The sequence below is a fragment of the Patagioenas fasciata genome, chromosome 8 (assembly GCF_037038585.1).
Source record: "Patagioenas fasciata isolate bPatFas1 chromosome 8, bPatFas1.hap1, whole genome shotgun sequence".
NCBI classification, from domain to species: domain Eukaryota; kingdom Metazoa; phylum Chordata; class Aves; order Columbiformes; family Columbidae; genus Patagioenas; species Patagioenas fasciata.
The window spans coordinates 12,094,045-12,111,926 of record NC_092527.1 but is presented as its reverse complement, the minus strand read 5'-3'; the positions used below and the strand labels follow the sequence as shown (position 1 = coordinate 12,111,926).

General features: G+C 37.3%; 1 protein-coding gene across 2 annotated transcripts in view; it reads left to right on the top strand.

Moving 5' to 3' along the window:
- BICC1 (BicC family RNA binding protein 1) overlaps nucleotides 1-17,290 on the top strand; it is a 102,223-nt gene extending 84,933 nt beyond the window's left edge. For both annotated transcript variants that reach the window (XM_071811713.1, XM_065843756.2), the window contains 11 exons: nucleotides 772-930; nucleotides 1,301-1,497; nucleotides 1,801-1,942; nucleotides 3,011-3,167; nucleotides 4,586-4,751; nucleotides 6,122-6,161; nucleotides 6,834-6,988; nucleotides 9,996-10,152; nucleotides 11,394-11,554; nucleotides 12,770-12,869; nucleotides 14,416-17,290. In XM_071811713.1, the coding sequence (XP_071667814.1) occupies nucleotides 772-930; nucleotides 1,301-1,497; nucleotides 1,801-1,942; nucleotides 3,011-3,167; nucleotides 4,586-4,751; nucleotides 6,122-6,161; nucleotides 6,834-6,988; nucleotides 9,996-10,152; nucleotides 11,394-11,554; nucleotides 12,770-12,869; nucleotides 14,416-14,546 (1,565 nt within the window). In that variant the 3' untranslated portion in view covers nucleotides 14,547-17,290. The remainder of the gene's footprint in view (nucleotides 1-771; nucleotides 931-1,300; nucleotides 1,498-1,800; nucleotides 1,943-3,010; nucleotides 3,168-4,585; nucleotides 4,752-6,121; nucleotides 6,162-6,833; nucleotides 6,989-9,995; nucleotides 10,153-11,393; nucleotides 11,555-12,769; nucleotides 12,870-14,415) is intronic.
- Nucleotides 17,291-17,882: the final 592 nt, after the last annotated feature.

Here is a 17,882-nt window from a genome sequence, read left to right as displayed (position 1 = left end):
CCAAGAAGTCCAGAAGAATTTTGTGACGAATCTTGACACTGGCTCTTGGAACCCGGAGTTCTTACACAACCACCATGCTCCCTGGCAACCTGCCATCCCAGAGAGCTGCACGGTGACATGTCACGTGTTCTTGGGAGTCACGTGCAGCCGAGTGTTTGTGCTATTTTGACATTTTTGCTTTTGTTATTGTTCTTGTCATGCCTGCACTTCGGTGTTGTTTTTTTTACCTCTGTAGCGCTGAACTATCTTGTGAATGCTCTTCCATGGAGAGCTGGTTGGAAGGAATGCTTTGGGAATAAGCGAGGCATCTGGGGGATGATTTGTAGTCAGTACTGAAGATATAAAAAGGGATTCGATTCTTAGTCTGGAAGTAGTGGTTCAGTCATATGAGAAAAAGGTTACTGTCTGAAATGAAGTTAAGGTTGTGTGGTGCAGTTGCTTTTTAAGCAATGCTTCTTTGAAACAAACTGGCAGAAGCAATGGAGGGGATACAAAGGGACAGTGGGGCTGAGAAGCACTCTTGTTATGACAGTAGAGTCCAGTAGAAGGACATAAAAGAGGCTCCAATTCTTCTTGGATATGTACCCTAGTTTAAGAACAAGCATTCTTAATGTGCTCTGTACACCAAATTAACAGCAGGTTTAATGTTAAAATTTGTAAAATACATGCTGGTGCAATTTAGTGGGATTCTGTTTTGTTTTAATTAGTACTTTGTGAAAAATATTCTTCTGTAAGTCTTAGGTAAATATTCATTTGTGTGATTTTTTGCAGGTCTTTTAGGTCCAACAGCCCTGTCAGTCAACACCTCAACTGCTCCAAACTCTCTTTTGAACGCCCTGAATAGCTCCGTGAGTCCCTTGCAGAGTCCAAGTTCAGGCACACCAAGTCCCACATTATGGGCAACATCTCTTGCGAACACAAATGCCACAGGTTGGTAGAAGGCAGATGTGGATTAAAACAAATGTGCAATGACAATTGGAAAAGTCTGGAATCATTTATTCCTTAAAACATTAATTTTTGAATTTGTCTTAACACAGATGAATAAATAACCAAATTTAAACTTGCAACTTAATATAGATTTATGCTGTCATATATGATGTTGTCATCTGTTTTACATACTAAACTTAACCTATAATGCGATGGTTAGGTAGAGCATTACGTTTTGGGCGTACAGTTCTAATGGAAGTTCGTTTAGTGATATATCGAAGCTATACAAAGACAGAGATTTATATAAAGTACTATAATGTGTGACCAAGTTAAATGAGAAACTTAATCAAAACATGACCAAATTTTGTTACAGGTTTTTCTGCTATTCCACACCTAATGATACCATCGACGGCTCAAGCAACTCTAACCAGTATCCTGTTGTCTGGAGTACCTAGTTATAGTCAGAACACTCCATCTCCACCACCAGGCTTGACTCCTGTTGAAGTCCACGTCAATGGCATGCAATCAGAGAGTAAAAAAGTCTCACCTTCTTTAAATGGTCATGTAAAGGTAAGCGACCTCATCTCTGGAGAGCGAGATCTGTTTGTCATAGGCCTCTGGTAAGGAAAGCTGAAAGAGAAAACTAGACATATGAGTAGATTCTTAAAGCCACGAAGTTTAAAAGTAAAACAGTGGTGATTTCAAAAAGATGACTTAAAGATTGAAAAATGGAACGTTCAAATATACTGTTCTCCTATATTGGGAATGCATTTCTTGTTCTTCTGCACAAATAGAAAAGGGAAATTCTTTCAATATTTCCTTGAGCGTAACAATCACTTCAGTGATGCGGGTTTTTTTTGACAATCATTTCAGACCTCAAATATCAAGTATGCTGCACTGTCTGCCACATCGCTAGGAGAAAATGTGTTGAGTGCAAACCATAGTGATCCGGTAAGACAAGCAAGTACTCATGGTGCCTCAGAACAAGTAGCTGCCAAGTCAAATAGTGCAGAAGGTGAGGTTTTGACATTTTATTCTTTTGTCTGCTAGCGTTTCTGCAGTCTATATGCAGTTCATGAAACAAAATGTAAATATATTGCCTGTGTGTTGGTTTTGTAGCCATGCTGAACAAAAATGTGGCTGGGTCTCCTGGATCCATTGTCAAAGAAAATAAAAAGAAAATTGTGGCATCTGAGATTTACTGTTGATAGAAGCACCTGAAGTCAATATAAATACACTTGTAACATTTCATTTATTCCTTAGGAGTAGAGGGAAATAACCTATGAAAATTTTAGTATGTTTTACAGCAGCCTAACTTCATTGCTTAAAGCAATCTCTGCTGGCATAAACAAATGTTGTATTTTTGTTTTTTAATGAAAGAATTAATACTTTTGAGAATGTTATTGCAGAAAATTACATGTAAATCAAACCTAGATGACACTGGAAAACAGCATTTCTTTGCATGTTTTGTAACAGCATTTCATTAATGCTGCCTTTTACAATCTAAAGGAACTGATCAACTGTTCCCATCCTTCTTGGAGGAAGGGAAAGCCAGTTCTACTTCAGGCTTTAGCAAATACGTGTGTAAAGGCCTCATTTCCCCTGCAAATACTCTTTTTTAGGGGTTGTGATCATTTGAAATTGACTTGAATAAAAGGTACATTGCCCACTTGACTTGTAAAAAAACATTCTAAAAATATTTGAACATTAAATGGGGAGCTTTTATTCCAGCAAAAGTTATCTGAGCACCTGACAAGGTTTATTAAAAGTGGATGTAAGATAAAATTTGTTCGAAGTACTTAGTCACATCTGATTATCAGTCTTGAGATGTTGATATTAACTAATATTACTTATATTTTTTTAAAGAAAACAGTGTGTCTGCTATATATGTGAATACTAACACCTTTTTTGTTCATTTGAACTAGTATTTCTGACTTACTAACTCTGACCAAGTTATCTGTGAAGACTACAATAATTCTGTGATGAAAAAGGACAGGTTTTTTTGTCATTGTCATTCCTTCAGTAAGTTCACTTAGAACATAAGAGGGTTTTTGTTTAACTATTCTCTTTATTGGCTTTGTAGGTTGCAATGATGCTTTTGTAGAAGTGGGCATGCCAAGAAGTCCGTCCCATTCGGCAAACACCAGTGACCTGAAGCAGATGTTGAGCTCTTCCAAACAGACCTGTGCTAAGAGACAAACAGTTGAGTTACTCCAAGGCACCAAAAACTCTCACTTACAGTAAGTTAAATTTACAAATACAGATTAATGGAACTTTTACGTGCAGAAATACTTTAACGTGTTTTTGTAGGTAGGAGTGTGGCTCAGTCACAAGACACTCAAAGGACTGATTGAAGTTAGACTTGATTTTTAATCACGTTAAGCATTAATTTACTCCCCAGTTTGATAATTGTGAACTTTGAATGCTTTGTGTACATCGTAAGTATTTTTCTTCGGTTTGAAAAAAATAAATGTCTTTACTCTCTCACAAAAGAACGGGGATTTTTTTCAGAGGAACTTTCATTACCTGTTTCTAAAGGATACATGTTTGTGTTTTCCTTTATTTATCGATTGCTTTGCGAACCATTCTTAACTGACAGCCTTTTTCCTTTTGTCTGTACCTGAGGCTGTTTTCTTAAAAAAACAATATTCAGGGCATAACAGCACGTTCCTAAACAGCTGTCTCGATTTTTTTTTTTTTTTTTTTTGTTTGGTTGTTCTTTGCTTTTTTTAATGAGCCAGCAGTGGGAAAGGCTCTTTTGAATCACAGTGTGTCTTGACAACATGGGTTTTGTGCTTAATGCAATGTTTTGTCTGATTTAATTTAAGTAGTGTTTTCACTGTCCCTTTTGGGAACTGTTTATCATTTTTCTTTTGAGATGAATATTTTCTCTTACCTCATTTATTTACACTGTTAAAGCTATGATAGGTATTTCATTAATTCTGCTCTCATAGTTTAGAAATCCAATAATTCCTGCTAAGCAGACTCAGTTGTTTGTATGTCAATCAGTTGTGCATATGTCTTGCTCTTTTTGTTGAGGTTATAGTGCTCACAGTTTCCTTAGGGCATTTTTCTGGGGTGGTCTACAACATCTAAAACATCATCACTTTGCTCTGAAGTAAGAGTTTCTACTCTTCTAGAAAAGGCATAAAATGAGGCTGATTTTTAGGAAGAAAAGATTACATTAAGTGGCGCTTTGTTGCGTGGGACTGCAATTATTGAAACTTTAAGAGCAAGTAGGACCCGTGTTAACTTAGTCCCTGTCATGCATCTCTCCTTTATCCTACTACTATCAGTCTGTTAGAACTGCAGAACTGCCGGGCTGAGCGAGGCTAAAAAGGCGTGAAGTCACACTATGTAGGGATTGCATGTGATAATTCTAGATACTAGACAGCTCAAATCTGAATCTGTAAACTATGCCTCACACTGGGTGATGTAAGAAGCAGCAACATATGCTTTGTTTCACTGTTGGAGAAACAAGCAAAGGAAAGCTGAGACTTTGGAAATATTGCTATAAACACTGAGATACCTGTGTACTGGCATTTCTTGAATTTTGCTGCTAAACTTCTCAGGGTAAAGCTCAGTTATGAAAATCGCGTTGAACATTCACTGCTTGTGAGAAGGATGACTGAAGTTAACACTGACTTTGCTCCCGCAGCACCGCAGAGAGGCTGCTCTCAGATGCAGAGTTAAGCGCTTCCGAAAGTCCCGTGGCGGATAAAAAGGCTCCTGGAAGCGAACGGGCAGCAGAGCGAGCAGCAGCAGCCCAGCAGAACTCGGAGCGGGCACGTCTGGCTCCGCAGCCGCCCTATGTGAATATGCAGGTATGTTTCCCTGAAAAAACCCAAACCTAGTGCCAAATTTGATAACTGCAAAGTGAAATTACAAGAGAAAAGCAAAGGTGACTGTTGACCAGCAGACTGACTTGGCATTACCATGTCAGTAAAAACATCTCCCAGCAAAGTCATTAACTCTTTCGACTGAAGAGTGGTTTGTCAACTGAAAGTCTTGAAGACAAAAAAGCCATTATGATTCTGTTGAATGAGATAGATTTAAGTACAGAATAAATGGCATGGCTATATTAGTCTATGGAAGCATCATTTGCGAGTAAAAACAACACAAAACAAACCTTGTTGCTTTGAGAATTATATCTACAAAATATATTTTACAACTTCTAATAAGCAATGTCAATACAATCTTTTTATATACCTTCAGGTTCATATGCAAGGGGATTTACTGGAGTAACTACACTGGTTGCCTTACAAATATGAATCTGTGCACACACTTTTTTCTTTGTATGGTTCTTACTTGCTTAACTGAAGTCTCATACTATACTGTAAACTACTTCCATGTTATTGCAAATCTCCCCAAACAGACTTTGACTGTTTGTCAAGCAGTAGTAACTGAGTAGTTTTCAGTACAGATTTATCAGTGTGTGGGTGTAACTAGGCTGCACGAAGTAGTGGAACAAGGGTAAGGTCAGTGGTTTGCAGCCTTTATCAGAGCTCTAGTTATTCCAAGTGGTGAACTTAACACTTCAGACTACATATGCTGCATGTCTGTAGTTTTAGGTGCATGTTCAGACTTGCTCATCTGTAATCAAAGATGTGTAACTTGATTTAACCAGGGGTAATAAAACTTCACATCTTCCATTGTCAGAGGTGGTACAAATACAAGATTTTTTCCTAATTCTTTCAAAACGTAAGTTCTTTTCCTTTCAGAAGATGAGTGTGTGGTAAAGGACTAAACTTGAAAGATTAGTAAATATACCTGTGGTACCTAGTTTGCTGTCTAAAATATATGTTATCTTTTTTTAACTGTTAAGGAATGTTTTAACTGCTAATAACAGATGATTAAATAAGAGAAAAATATCTTATATAAAATATCTTATTAAAAAATTAAGAAATTCTGCTCAAACAGTTTGTAATTCTGCATAAATCGTTTGCAAATGTTGCTGCAGGCTCATTCAAATTGATACGGGACAGTTATTTAAAATCTTTATCTATGTTTGAGTGAATGCTTTAAGTAACTCAGGCTCTAACTGGACTGTCAAATTACTGTGCAGTACTTCAGGTTTCTCCTAGATGTATTCACTGACCAGTTTCAAAACCTTTGTTTTTACAAAGAGCTGAGTACTGGAATGACATTTAGTTAGAATGGCAACTAAGCTGTCTTCTGCATGTTTAATTTTTAGGCATTTGACTATGAACAGAAGAAACTATTAGCAACCAAAGGTATGTGGATAAACAGTGACTTCTGGAAAGTTTATTAGTAGACGATGGAAAGAATTTTCTGAATTTTCAGTTTTGTAACTTGATTTTTAATCAAATTCAGAGCTGATAAGTAGAACAGTTGTACATTAATTTTCAAGTTGCAAAAATTTCTTAATACCAACATAGCATAAAATACAGTACAAACAACTTTCAGATGGGATATTCTCTGTGTGAATATTTCCATGTGCGCATGTTCCATGTTGTTTTCAGAGACCTCAGAGCTGTAATTCTTGATTTTATTTGGATGCAAATTAAACATTAAGGTGTTTGTCATATCAATAAAGTTGTTCCTTATTTCATGGATAAGTTAAGTACAAAATTAATAAGAGACTTAACCATATCTTTGACCCTGTTTAAAAATAAACCAAATACACCCACACCAAAAACACCCCAAAACCCTTAGTTTTTGAAACAGATTCTTTTGGCTTTCTTGCAGCTCTATGGGGTCTAACTATCTTCTGACAGAGTAAATTGCCTTAAGGAAGAGTAGGTAGGATTCAAGCTGTGTAGCATGTGGAAATGTTTAGAATTTCCCATTTGGTGGGTTGAAGTCTGTTAGCATACATGACTTCAGGGTTATCACTGCAGTACCTTTACTGGGCTAAGAGTTAAGAATTTGTCTCTTTTTTCCAGCTATGTTAAAGAAACCAGTGGTAACAGAAGTGAGAACTCCAACAAATACATGGAGTGGTTTGGGGTTCTCTAAATCTATGCCTGCAGAAACTATCAAGGAACTAAGAAGAGCAAATCATGTATCATACAAGCCATCTATGACAACTACATATGAGGTATAAAAAGTATGCTGTCATGATACGGTTATTTCTCTTGAGAAATGTCTATAACTTTTGTAAAAAGAAGTCTTGAAGGTAAGATATTTAGCTTTCCTCTTAGGGTTCTAAATATTTTTTTATGCTGAAAAATGTTTCTTTGGTAAATACTAAGGCATCTGGCATACATTCAGCCTAACACACCAAGTTAATCAGCTTCATAAATCTTACTCTAGCTTTATAGAAGTCTGCCCCTGAAAAATATATTTATTTAAAGAAACTTAAAATAACTTAGGGGATCAAATGTCTCAGTAGTTGTAGACAAGTGGTAGAAATGTTGTAACCAGTGTGTATAGAACAGATCAATATCATGTGCATCACTGCATGGTGGAACAGAGTGTTAGAAAAAGAAACATCTGTAGCTCATCTTATCTTCTGTCGATGAAGCTGTAGAACTGGAAGAGTTTTCTCTATTTGCACTATTCACTGGGCCCAGGGAGAAGGCAGCTGTGGGGTCCAGCAAGTCTCTTCACAGTCCCACCATGGGAATCCCAGGTTCCAGTATAAGTTGGGGAATGACCTATTAGAGAGCAGTGTAGGGGAAAGGGACCTGGGAGTCCTGGTGGACAGCAGGATGACCATGAGCCAGCAGTGGGCCCTTGTGGCTGGGAAGGCCAATGGCATCCTGGGATGTATTAGAAGGGGGGTGGTTAGTAGGTCGAGAGAGGTTCTCCTTCCCCTCTACTCTGCCCTGGTGAGACCACACCTGGAATATTGTGTCCAGTTCTGGGCCCCTCAGTTCCAGAAGGACAGGGAACTGCTGGAGAGAGTCCAGCGTAGGGCAACAAACATGATGGAGTGGAGCATCTCCCTTATGAGGAAATGCTGAGGGAGCTTGGTCTCTTTAGCTTGAGGAAGAAGAGACTGAGGGGCGACCTTAATAATGTTTACAAATATATAAAGGGTGAGTGTCAGGAGGATGAAACCAGGCTCTTCTCAGTGACAACCAACGGTAGGACAAGGGGTAATGGGTTCAAACTGGAACACAGAAGGTTCCACTTGAATTTGAGAAGAAACTTCTTCTCAGTGAGGGTGACAGAGCACTGGAACAGGCTGCCCAGGGAGGTTGTGGAGTCTCCTACTCTGGAGACATTCAAAACGTGCCTGGACACCTTCCTGTGTAACCTCATTTAAATGTTCCTGCTCCGACAGGGGGATTGGACTGGATAATCTTTTGAGGTCCCTTCCAATCCCTAACATTCTGTGATTCTGTGATCTTGCAGGGGATTTATGTTCCTTGCTTTTCAAGGGTGTTCTGAAGTTGCTCCTTAGCATATTTCCTTGTTGTAATCTTCCCTGCCTTTCACAGAGACACCTTTTTCTTTATTTCTGTCCTACTTATATCAAATGTAAATGATACGTTTCTTCAGGACTGGGACTTTATACAGCTTTTCTATGATACACCTGTCTATTAATGCAAAAGAAATATTGAACCATGGTAAAAATGTGCTTTGGTGTCCCCCACTTGACGTGTGAACTTATATTGTCGTTCAGCTACATGTAATAGGTTTGAGTAGACATAATGAGCTTGCAGGAATAACTAGGGGGAGAAAGAAAGCCATGTGCAAAATCTGTTTTTTTGTTCTTTTTGGTTTTTTTTCACGTAATTTTCTATACTGATGGAGCTGGGATGAGGTTTTCCCCTCAAACCATGATGTGCTGCTAAAAGTTGCTAAGTAGCTGTGTAATTCTAACCAGGAACACTGTGTTGTAGTCACTTGGAGTCTGTGCACACCACAGGCTTAGCTCTTGCCAGTGTTAGGACTCCTGCTTCTACTGTTTGGTATGAGCTATTGAGGAAACATCTGGAGAAGCTAAAACACCTGGATTTCTCATGTCCTCCTTCTGTTTAGCAGTCTTCAACATCTGTGGTGTCAGAAGCAGTGCTGCCATGGTTCCTCCATACACGTGTGCGTTAGAGATGTGCTGAAGTCTTCGAACAGATGTAGTAGTGATATTATAGTCTAATGCCTGGGAGGTTAATTTGTAAAACAAGTTCACCAAGCATATTTCATCTTCACTGTGGTATTTTACTTTGCATTTGATTTTGCAGGAACATCGGGTGATGTCTTTTTCACTTCACACCTCTTAGCCATCACTATGATCTAACATAATGTAGAGGCCCTGTCTCTTCTTGTTCTTCTGTAAGACCTGAAGTCAATTCCTGCCTTTTTTCATTTGTTGAATCATCCTAACCACACCTTACACCTTCCCAATTTTGCCAACATCAAGGAACTTTCACCTATTTTTTTTTAGTGATGTCCATTCTCCTAAATAGTAGAAAAGATTGCTGCCTCATAAGTTTTGCTTTTCAGTTAGAATTTGGTCTAAGTGTATAGAATTAAATTGTTCATTTTGCTCCACAATTTTCAGTTCATGTGTAGGCTGTCAATAACATCCTCTTTTTTGGGTACATCCCCTCCCAATTCCATAGTTAACTGCTGCTTTCAGGGAATACTCTTGCCTTATTTTGAAACACTCTGACTCACAGTGATGGGAATTAATTAGTAATATTCAGGAATATGAAAATTATTTTAAAAATAAATCTGCAAATTTACAACAACAGTTCTGCAATGGTTTGTGTTGTGTACTTGATCCACTTACCTTCAGATATATGTTCTGTTATGTTCCTTTACCTATAGGGGAAGGGAGCGTGTAACTGATAGACTGCTTTGTCTAGAATTTATGTGGGAATTTGATACCATGGAACATTTTAGAAGTAAACTTGGAAATATTGAGCAATTTATTTTGAAGCATGGTCTTCAAAGAATTTCTGCTTAAAATCTGTAAACTACATATGTTTTAACCACACCTGCTGGTTTTGTGTCTGGTTTGCAATTATTTGACTGTTGATCACTGCCAGAAGAATGTTTGCAAACATTAAAAGATGTTTGGTTTTGGTTTTTTTTGCGCTCAGTCACAATGAAACTTCTGTTTTCTGCCCACATTTCTTTCTTGTGATTTACAGGGTTCATCGATGTCTCTCTCGCGGTCCAACAGTCGAGAGCACCTGGGAGGCGGCAGCGAATCTGATAACTGGAGAGACCGGAACGGGCTTGGACCCACAGCTCATAATGAATTTGTCTCCTCAATTGGCAGCCCCAAAAGGAAACAAAATAAGTCAGGTTAATAATTTTTTAATATCTGATTTTAAAAAATCAATTAATATTTATCTGAAGTGTTTCCTGACATCACTAGGTATTTAAATTGCTGACACCTGTGATGTAAACTTTTTTACAAACTGAAAAGTGAAAGCATATACAAGGTTGTGTAGCATGATATGTGAGTAATGGTCCAAAAGGAAAACTTTTAAGGAATTTCTTTAAATGCCAGGCATTCTTGCTGAAAGCTCTTTGCTGTCTTGGAGTTTTTCAAGGTGTACTGCAAACAGACCAGTATAAAAGCTGATTTCTAGACTACATTGTTCTGCTCTGTTATTGATGCAACAACCACAGCCAGGTGTTGATTGGGCTATTTGCTCACTGGCAGAGAAGTCATAACCTGTGCTGATGTTGAGTTTTAAAACATGATTCTCTTTATGGTAATAAAAGAAGACTGTCCATATGTTTGGCATGGCCTAGCGTGTGAGTTTAAACACTCATTTCCATGGATACAGACTGTAAATTTTGTACTTGACTTTCCAACAATGTTTGAAAATTTTGCTTCAGTTTAACTCTTTGAAACTGAATTTCATTTTTTTAATAAATTAATATAAGCCTTTCTGAAAGAGTGAAAAAGTTTAGATGGACAATACTGGTCTATACTAACTAACTTTTTTTATAAATCTTTTATGAATTTTTAGGAATCTAATTTAAAATCATATAGAGAGTGAATTTCCACTTTTAGTCTTTTATAAAAATATAAGGGTTTTTTTGTCTGTATTGTACTAAAATAATAGCCAAATCATGTGACTACTCGGTAGTTCCTTAACCAGAAATTGCTCCAGCATGGCTTTTTCCCCATCCAGACCAAAAGGGACCGGTTGCATTTGTGTGCAATGGTGTCTTGCAAAATATTCACCGGTGAAAAGAGGAGAGGGCTTAAGAGAAGGAAAAACAATGTGATCTTTCAGCTGTTTCCCCAGTACGAGTTCCTGAGTTGTATCCATGTGACAGTTCACATAATGTCATTTTGTTGCTTAAAAGATTTACCCAAATATCCTTCCACAGAAAACAAACACTGGAACTTAGTTTTTTTAAAAAATTGCTTTATACTGTTCATTTCATCACACAACTGAGACTTTTCTGCTGACCAATAAAGATTTAAATAGTCTGTTAATTTAACCATCTAATGGAATATAATGTTGATATGACAGAAAATCCTGTGCTTCTGTGATGTGACTTAAAGTGCAATTCTTTCTTTCTAGCTGAGCACTATCTCAGCAGCAGTAACTACATGGACTGCATCTCCTCACTGACGGGGAGCAACGGCTGCAGCCTCAACAGCCTGTTCAAGGGATCTGATCTGCCCGAGCTGTTCAGCAAACTCGGTTTGGGCAAATACATAGATGTATTCCAACAGCAAGAGGTCAGTGTTCCTTTGAAAGACACTTGAAAAACTGTATCATACATCTTTCAGTTTCCAGATAGCCAGCCTGGACATGAGTGCTCTTTTGTCCTGCGCTTTTGATTTCTACTTAACAAAGAATTAAACTAGTTTGTTGGTGTGTTATTATTATCCAAGAACGTTTAAGCCTTTATTCTGGTGACAGATTTAGGCATGTCACAAAGTTACGGTTAGGCCAGCTGTAGAATTTACTGGCTCAGAGTCCCTGAGTTTGTCATGTAGTTGTATGTGGGAAGTTGTATGTGTCAGACCACCACAATTCAGTACGCTAGGGAGAAAAACAGATGTTTGTGTGGGTGTCAGTACCTCATGTGGTAACAGGGTAAGGACCACAGCTGGATTTGGCATGGGTTTGCCTGCAACCAGTCTGAAAGTGGCAAGGTCCTCAATCTGAGCCAATAAACCCAGCTGTGTCCCAGTTACTTCTGTGTACAGTTCCTTGGGGTTATCTCCACTGTACTCTTCTGCATGTTCCATAATACTCATATTATCCACCTGTTAATCCTTTCCTATTGTCTGAGCCGCTTGCTAAAAAGGAGAGGTGGCTGTTGTGGTTTATAGCACTAAATATGGCTTCTGTTTGACAGGTGGGTTTTTGTGTTTTGTTTTTTCAGTCAGGAGTTAAGTGTGATGAGCTAAGTGATTTGGCCAGAGTGAAAACAGAACAATTTTCCACTACGTTTCTCTGAATTGTATTGGGAGCAAAAAACCCACAAGCATACATGGTTGCACACAGGTTGGAATGCTGTGAAATACTCGCTGCCTTAACTCAAAGGCATCACCAGTAGTTGACCAGTTGTCCTTTGCTAACCTGCTGTAGTCTGAAGCACCTGCCATATCTACAGACACATGTATCTGGCTATTCCCAAGTATATTATAGCAATTGTAGTTAATACTCAATCCTGAGAGTCATAAGCAAATAAGATTAATTATTCTCTATCCTTTTCTAAAACTGCTCGCTTCTCAGTTTGTCTTATCTATCAGAAATACAGAGTAGCAAATTGAGCAACTGTGTGAATAAAACATTGGAAAGCCCTGATTGCCGTTACATGCAAAGAACAGGTTAGCAGAGTAACTGTAAAGTGCGGTAGGAAAAAAAATTGAGCCACATTTATGGTTTAATAGTTTTTGGAAGAGACTTGTTTTGCATAATTTCCCTATTTCTTTTTACTCTAGATTGATCTGCAGACATTCCTTACTCTTACTGATCAAGATTTGAAAGAGTTAGGAATTACCACTTTTGGTGCCAGAAGAAAAATGCTGCTTGCCATCTCAGGTAATTTACATAGATTATAATTTGTTGATTTTTTTTTTCAAGTATTGTTTATATCCTTTTCATGTCAGTTGTGTGTTTATAGTTGACAAAGGATCTTGGAAAGACTGAAAAGTATGAATCTAGTCAACAGGGGTCATATTGGCTTGCTCCTCATCAAAAGGTGCTTAAAACCAGGCTTTATAGACTTTTCACATTACAAAATAAGACTGCAGTTGCATAGTCCTTTGTCCCCTTTGAAAGTTGGAGCTTTATATAAAGTTTGTTTCACAGTAGATTGTGAATTATGTTTTATGCCCCAAGCTGTGGGTCCTAGAAGCTCTGAGATTTTGTGCTCTGCAGAGTCTGAACAGCACGACACAGCACTCAGAACTGGCATTTTCAGGCTTTTTGTTCCCTCTCCTCCACTTTAGTGATCAGCAGAGCCATCATCCTACTGGGAAAAAGTGTCTGCTTTGGTTTTGGTTTGTTTTTTTTTGCTTGTGTGTGTTTAGTTTTTTCCTCCTCTCCCAAGGCTAGTTCTTTCTACAAAATGTGTAGGTTTGAAAGAAGCATGTAACCCTTATGTGGAATTTTTCCAACCCGCTTTACTTGAAGGTTGTCTTGTACTTCACATGCAGAAAGATGAAGGCCAAATATAATTTCTTACTATGTGTTGTGGTATATAATGCCGAACTAGTTTTTTTTCTAAGAGTAATAAATAGCATGAGATTTCATATTACATAGGAGGGCTCTGTTGTCATTGTCCAGGCAATTAATTTGTATGAGAGAGTTTTCCTCAGATGCTTCATTTGTAACCCTAGATTATTTTTCTCCCAATTGCATCTTTTCTACCTATTCTGTTTATGAATGTTGTTTTTTTTTTTCAATTTAAAAAGGATAAAAATGCAATATACTTTTTTTAATAAGAGTCATGAAATTCTATGTAATCTTTCAGTCATTTGTAGATCATGGAGTTTGTTTATAAGAATAGAAAAGTGGGGAAAGGAAAACCATTTTGGATGAGCAATTGCTAATACAAGCTTAGGGTGCGTGTTTGAATGATAGGTGAGCATCTGTTCTTCTCTAAATGTCCTCCTTAAAATATTGCTTCAGTGTTGCATTTTAAACTAAAGACTTGTGCACCAGAGATATCAAGATGCTAATAAGATTTTGTCATCTCAATTTACATTGAGTGGTTTTGCTGCAGACGTACATTCTGTGTGTACCTTCAGGAAGACCGCAGCCTTTGAGTATTGTAACGGAACCTTTTAAAAGTGTTCCAGCTATGTCAATTTGAGCTAAATCCGTATTGCAAATTACTGTCTACTCCATGCTGTATCAGTGCCAAATAAGTATTGCACTTAATAGGTGCCTGCATTCCAAGCAGCCTCTACGAGTCTTAACCTGGCTCTCTGTCATGTTGAGCTGTTAAACTGAAGGAGTGCCTCACAGGCATTTTCAGTTTGTACTGTTCTGTCCAAAATAGCTTGTTTATATAAAGTTTTGGTTTGTATCAAAATATTAAAATTCATGTCTGATGAGAGATTTTTTTTTAACGTGTTTATAGAACTGAATAAAAACCGAAGGAAGCTCTTTGACCCGTCCAACATCCGTGCCTCGTTCCTGGAAGGTGGAGCCAGCGGGCGACTGCCACGCCAGTATCACTCGGACATTGCCAGTGTCAGCGGCCGCTGGTAGCAGTAAGTTGTGGCTCAGATCAGCAGTAGAGATGGACATGGCGATCCTGTGGACAGCCTTCACTGCACACCACCCTCTGCACTTTGGGAGTTTGGGTGTCAAGGACCAAAGCATTTTGTCTGCACAATACTGTGCCAAAAAAAAACCCAGAGAAAACACGTTTTGTCTGTCTTTCAAAACACCAAATGTGGGTTAAGTTTTACTCGCGTAGATTGGACAGAATTTGCAATAATAATAATAATAATAATTTAGGGTTCTTTGTTTAGTATTTTATTACCTATAACTATAATGTATGCACTGAATTTTTACTTTGAGTGAAGGAAAAATGAAGAGCTGGGATGCCAGAGAGCATAGATTTTGCTTTTATCAAGATGGATTTTTCTGGTACTGCTTAAAATAATTATTGAGGTCTTTCTGCACTTTACATGTTCTGACTTCTTGTCCTGTGGAAATTTATTTCTCTCTTTCCATATCAATTTTTGTATTGGCACTAATCAAACTTTTGTCAGGTGTTCCTGAATTAAGTCACATCTCACTATAATGGTACTAGAAACTGGTTCTTATGCAGATTTTTTCCTTCCCTCTGTCTCCCTGGTAGTTACCTGAAGAGATTGTTTGAAAATCAAGCCACTTGTTAGTGGACCAGTCCTGTTTGCTCTTAGGAAGCAGTCTCATGCTGCTTGCAATAATACTTGCTCACTGTAACAGATGCAATGAAAGACCAAAATGGACCTTGCAATATTAACCCTTTGCAGTCATCGTATTTAACTGCTGCCTGTTATGCTAAACCTGTTTTTAATGGTTGTCTCAAAGCAAAGGGCTCTTTTTAGTACCCTGCCACTAAAGGACACTATTTATATCAGACTTTTATTTTTAGATTCTACACACTTACAATACGTAACAGATTAAACCGATCTACTGCAGATTTATGGTAGAGAATGAAAGGCATTCATGAAACTAGAGCTCTGGGCTGTCAGTTTGATTAAACAGACAACTAATCTAATTTGACAAGACAGCACTGTTGCCATTTAATAAGTGACGCATATTACTTACATGACTATGCATGCAGCAATTAAGCGACCTACATAAAATAGGTGTAATAGCATCTGTTTTATTCAATCTAGATTTGTAATTGTCAGCTGCAGAAGTGTTTAAAACTCTGGAGATGAACTATTTCTGAAACAAGTTATGTTCAGCAGAAAGAGTCCATGTTATGAGTGGCTAGAGCTAACTGTTGCATTCTTATACTGTGAAAGTCCAAATAATTTGGCGATATTATTCCTCTGTCTTCACAGATGTCTTGTTATGGGTTTATGAAGGGTTCTGATATAATGAAGGAATTAATGAAGTGCCTATTTCTGCAATGCAATATGAAGTTTCCAAGCATTAATTTGTTGAAAAGCATTCCCATAAGAACTATTGTGAATTACCTCTACTGTAGCCTATTATTTATGTTCAGTGTACAAGCCTTTTGAGATGGACATAAACCACTGTCAAGTGCTCTTAACAGAAGGCATTAGAATAACATTTACAGTAGTTGGTTTTTATGCAAAAATGGGTGAGAAATAGTTTTGACACTTTCCATGGATAATTTTTTCTTTTAAGGTGAGAATACAAACTGATGTATAGAGAAATTTGCACACACAAAGGGAAATTAAAGAAACTGTTACTTGATGGCACAGATGATCAAGCAATAATATAAAGTCTCATTGTGGTAAGCAAAAAATAACTGCTCAGTACTCATTTCAGCCATATCTACTTAATGGTGTATAGCTGGGTGACTTCTGCTCTAGGTCAAGTAGCAGTTCGCTTTCTCTGATTTTTAAAACCATAGTACAGATCTGAATGGATAAAAATGCATCTTGTACACACACAGTTGTTCACATCTGTTTCTGTGCTCCAATGCCAAGAGTTAATATCCACATATCTGTATTAGTGTGTTACACGGGCAAGAGCAACTTCATGGAAACCTTTGTGAAAGCCACAGCTTCTAATTCTGAAACTATTTACACTTGTGCTTAGTTCTAAGCATGTAGATAGTTCCATTTGCATGGACTACGTATGTGCTTACAGATAAGCTGTCATTTAAGTGTTTGCATTTGCAAATCAAATTGTATTCATCATGTTAATTTTATGAAATATTTTTAATGAAATAAATATTCAGCAACACTTTGTACAGAATTTTCTGCAACCCTTTCTTGTTATTTTGCCTAAACTTAAAAGCATCAAAAAGCCTTTACACTCGTAGATTTTTTTTTTTAGTCTTTTGTAAGTACATGCTATGTATCTAGACAATTCTATACTCAGAAACTGATTTTATTACAGTATTAAGTTGATGTGGTCTTTTGCTGAGCAGTACTTATCTACACCAAAGTGAAGAATTTCCCATTAACAACATGATTTTTCAATAAGGCTTCACACAAAACCAAAAAAAACACACTGGAAGAAGAAATTTTCTCACTTATTTTGATTCCACAAAGGGAATATGACAGTACAGTGTACCGTATTGTTAGTGTTATATTATGCACAAATATTTGACTTGCTACATAAAAATGTTAGTTTTAAATCTGTGCCTTAATAGTGACCAGTTATCTGTAAATATAGAGCAGATACAGATTGTATTTTTGTGGGTTGTGTCCTTTTAGTGATTTTTTTTTAAATAAAAGATGAAATTAAAACATAAAAGTGGGAATTTTCAAAACTAATCAATGTTGCATAAAATAAATTTATATAACTCCCTTGTATTCTGATTGGTTATTGAAGTATTTTTTTATATAGACTCAGTTCCAGGGATGCTTGCTTGTTAATAAAATATAAAAAGCAGTATTTGACATAATTGCTACATGTTTTTTTCACATGCTAATGCTCCGTGTGTTTTACAGTTCTTTTTATATCACATAGAGTGTGTTTGTCTGGCTTTTAAATGAGAATGTTTTGAGATACCCCTCCTTAAAATGAATATGAAAGGAGTTAAACTATCTCAGGTTCAATTCACAGCAGGTTTTTAATGGTTTGGCTTACATGAGTTTTATTCCTTCTTTGGTCCTTCCCATTTTAATGACTATACGTGTTTTGGTGTGGTTAGCAGAACAGTTGTATTTACTCTTTCGTGACGATCATTGTACTATCACTTCCAGCGTAGAAGTGGAAAAAAGCAATAGGGATTCTTCATTTGGGATGCTGGCTGCACAACTAGTCAGAAGCTTGCAAGAGTCATTGCTTTCAGACAGGGGTAACATCTACATAATGTTACATCAGTCTTGTCCGTTTACTTGACAAGTAGTGATAAAAGTTTAATCTTTCTTACCTCAGTGTATTCACAAATTTCATGATTCC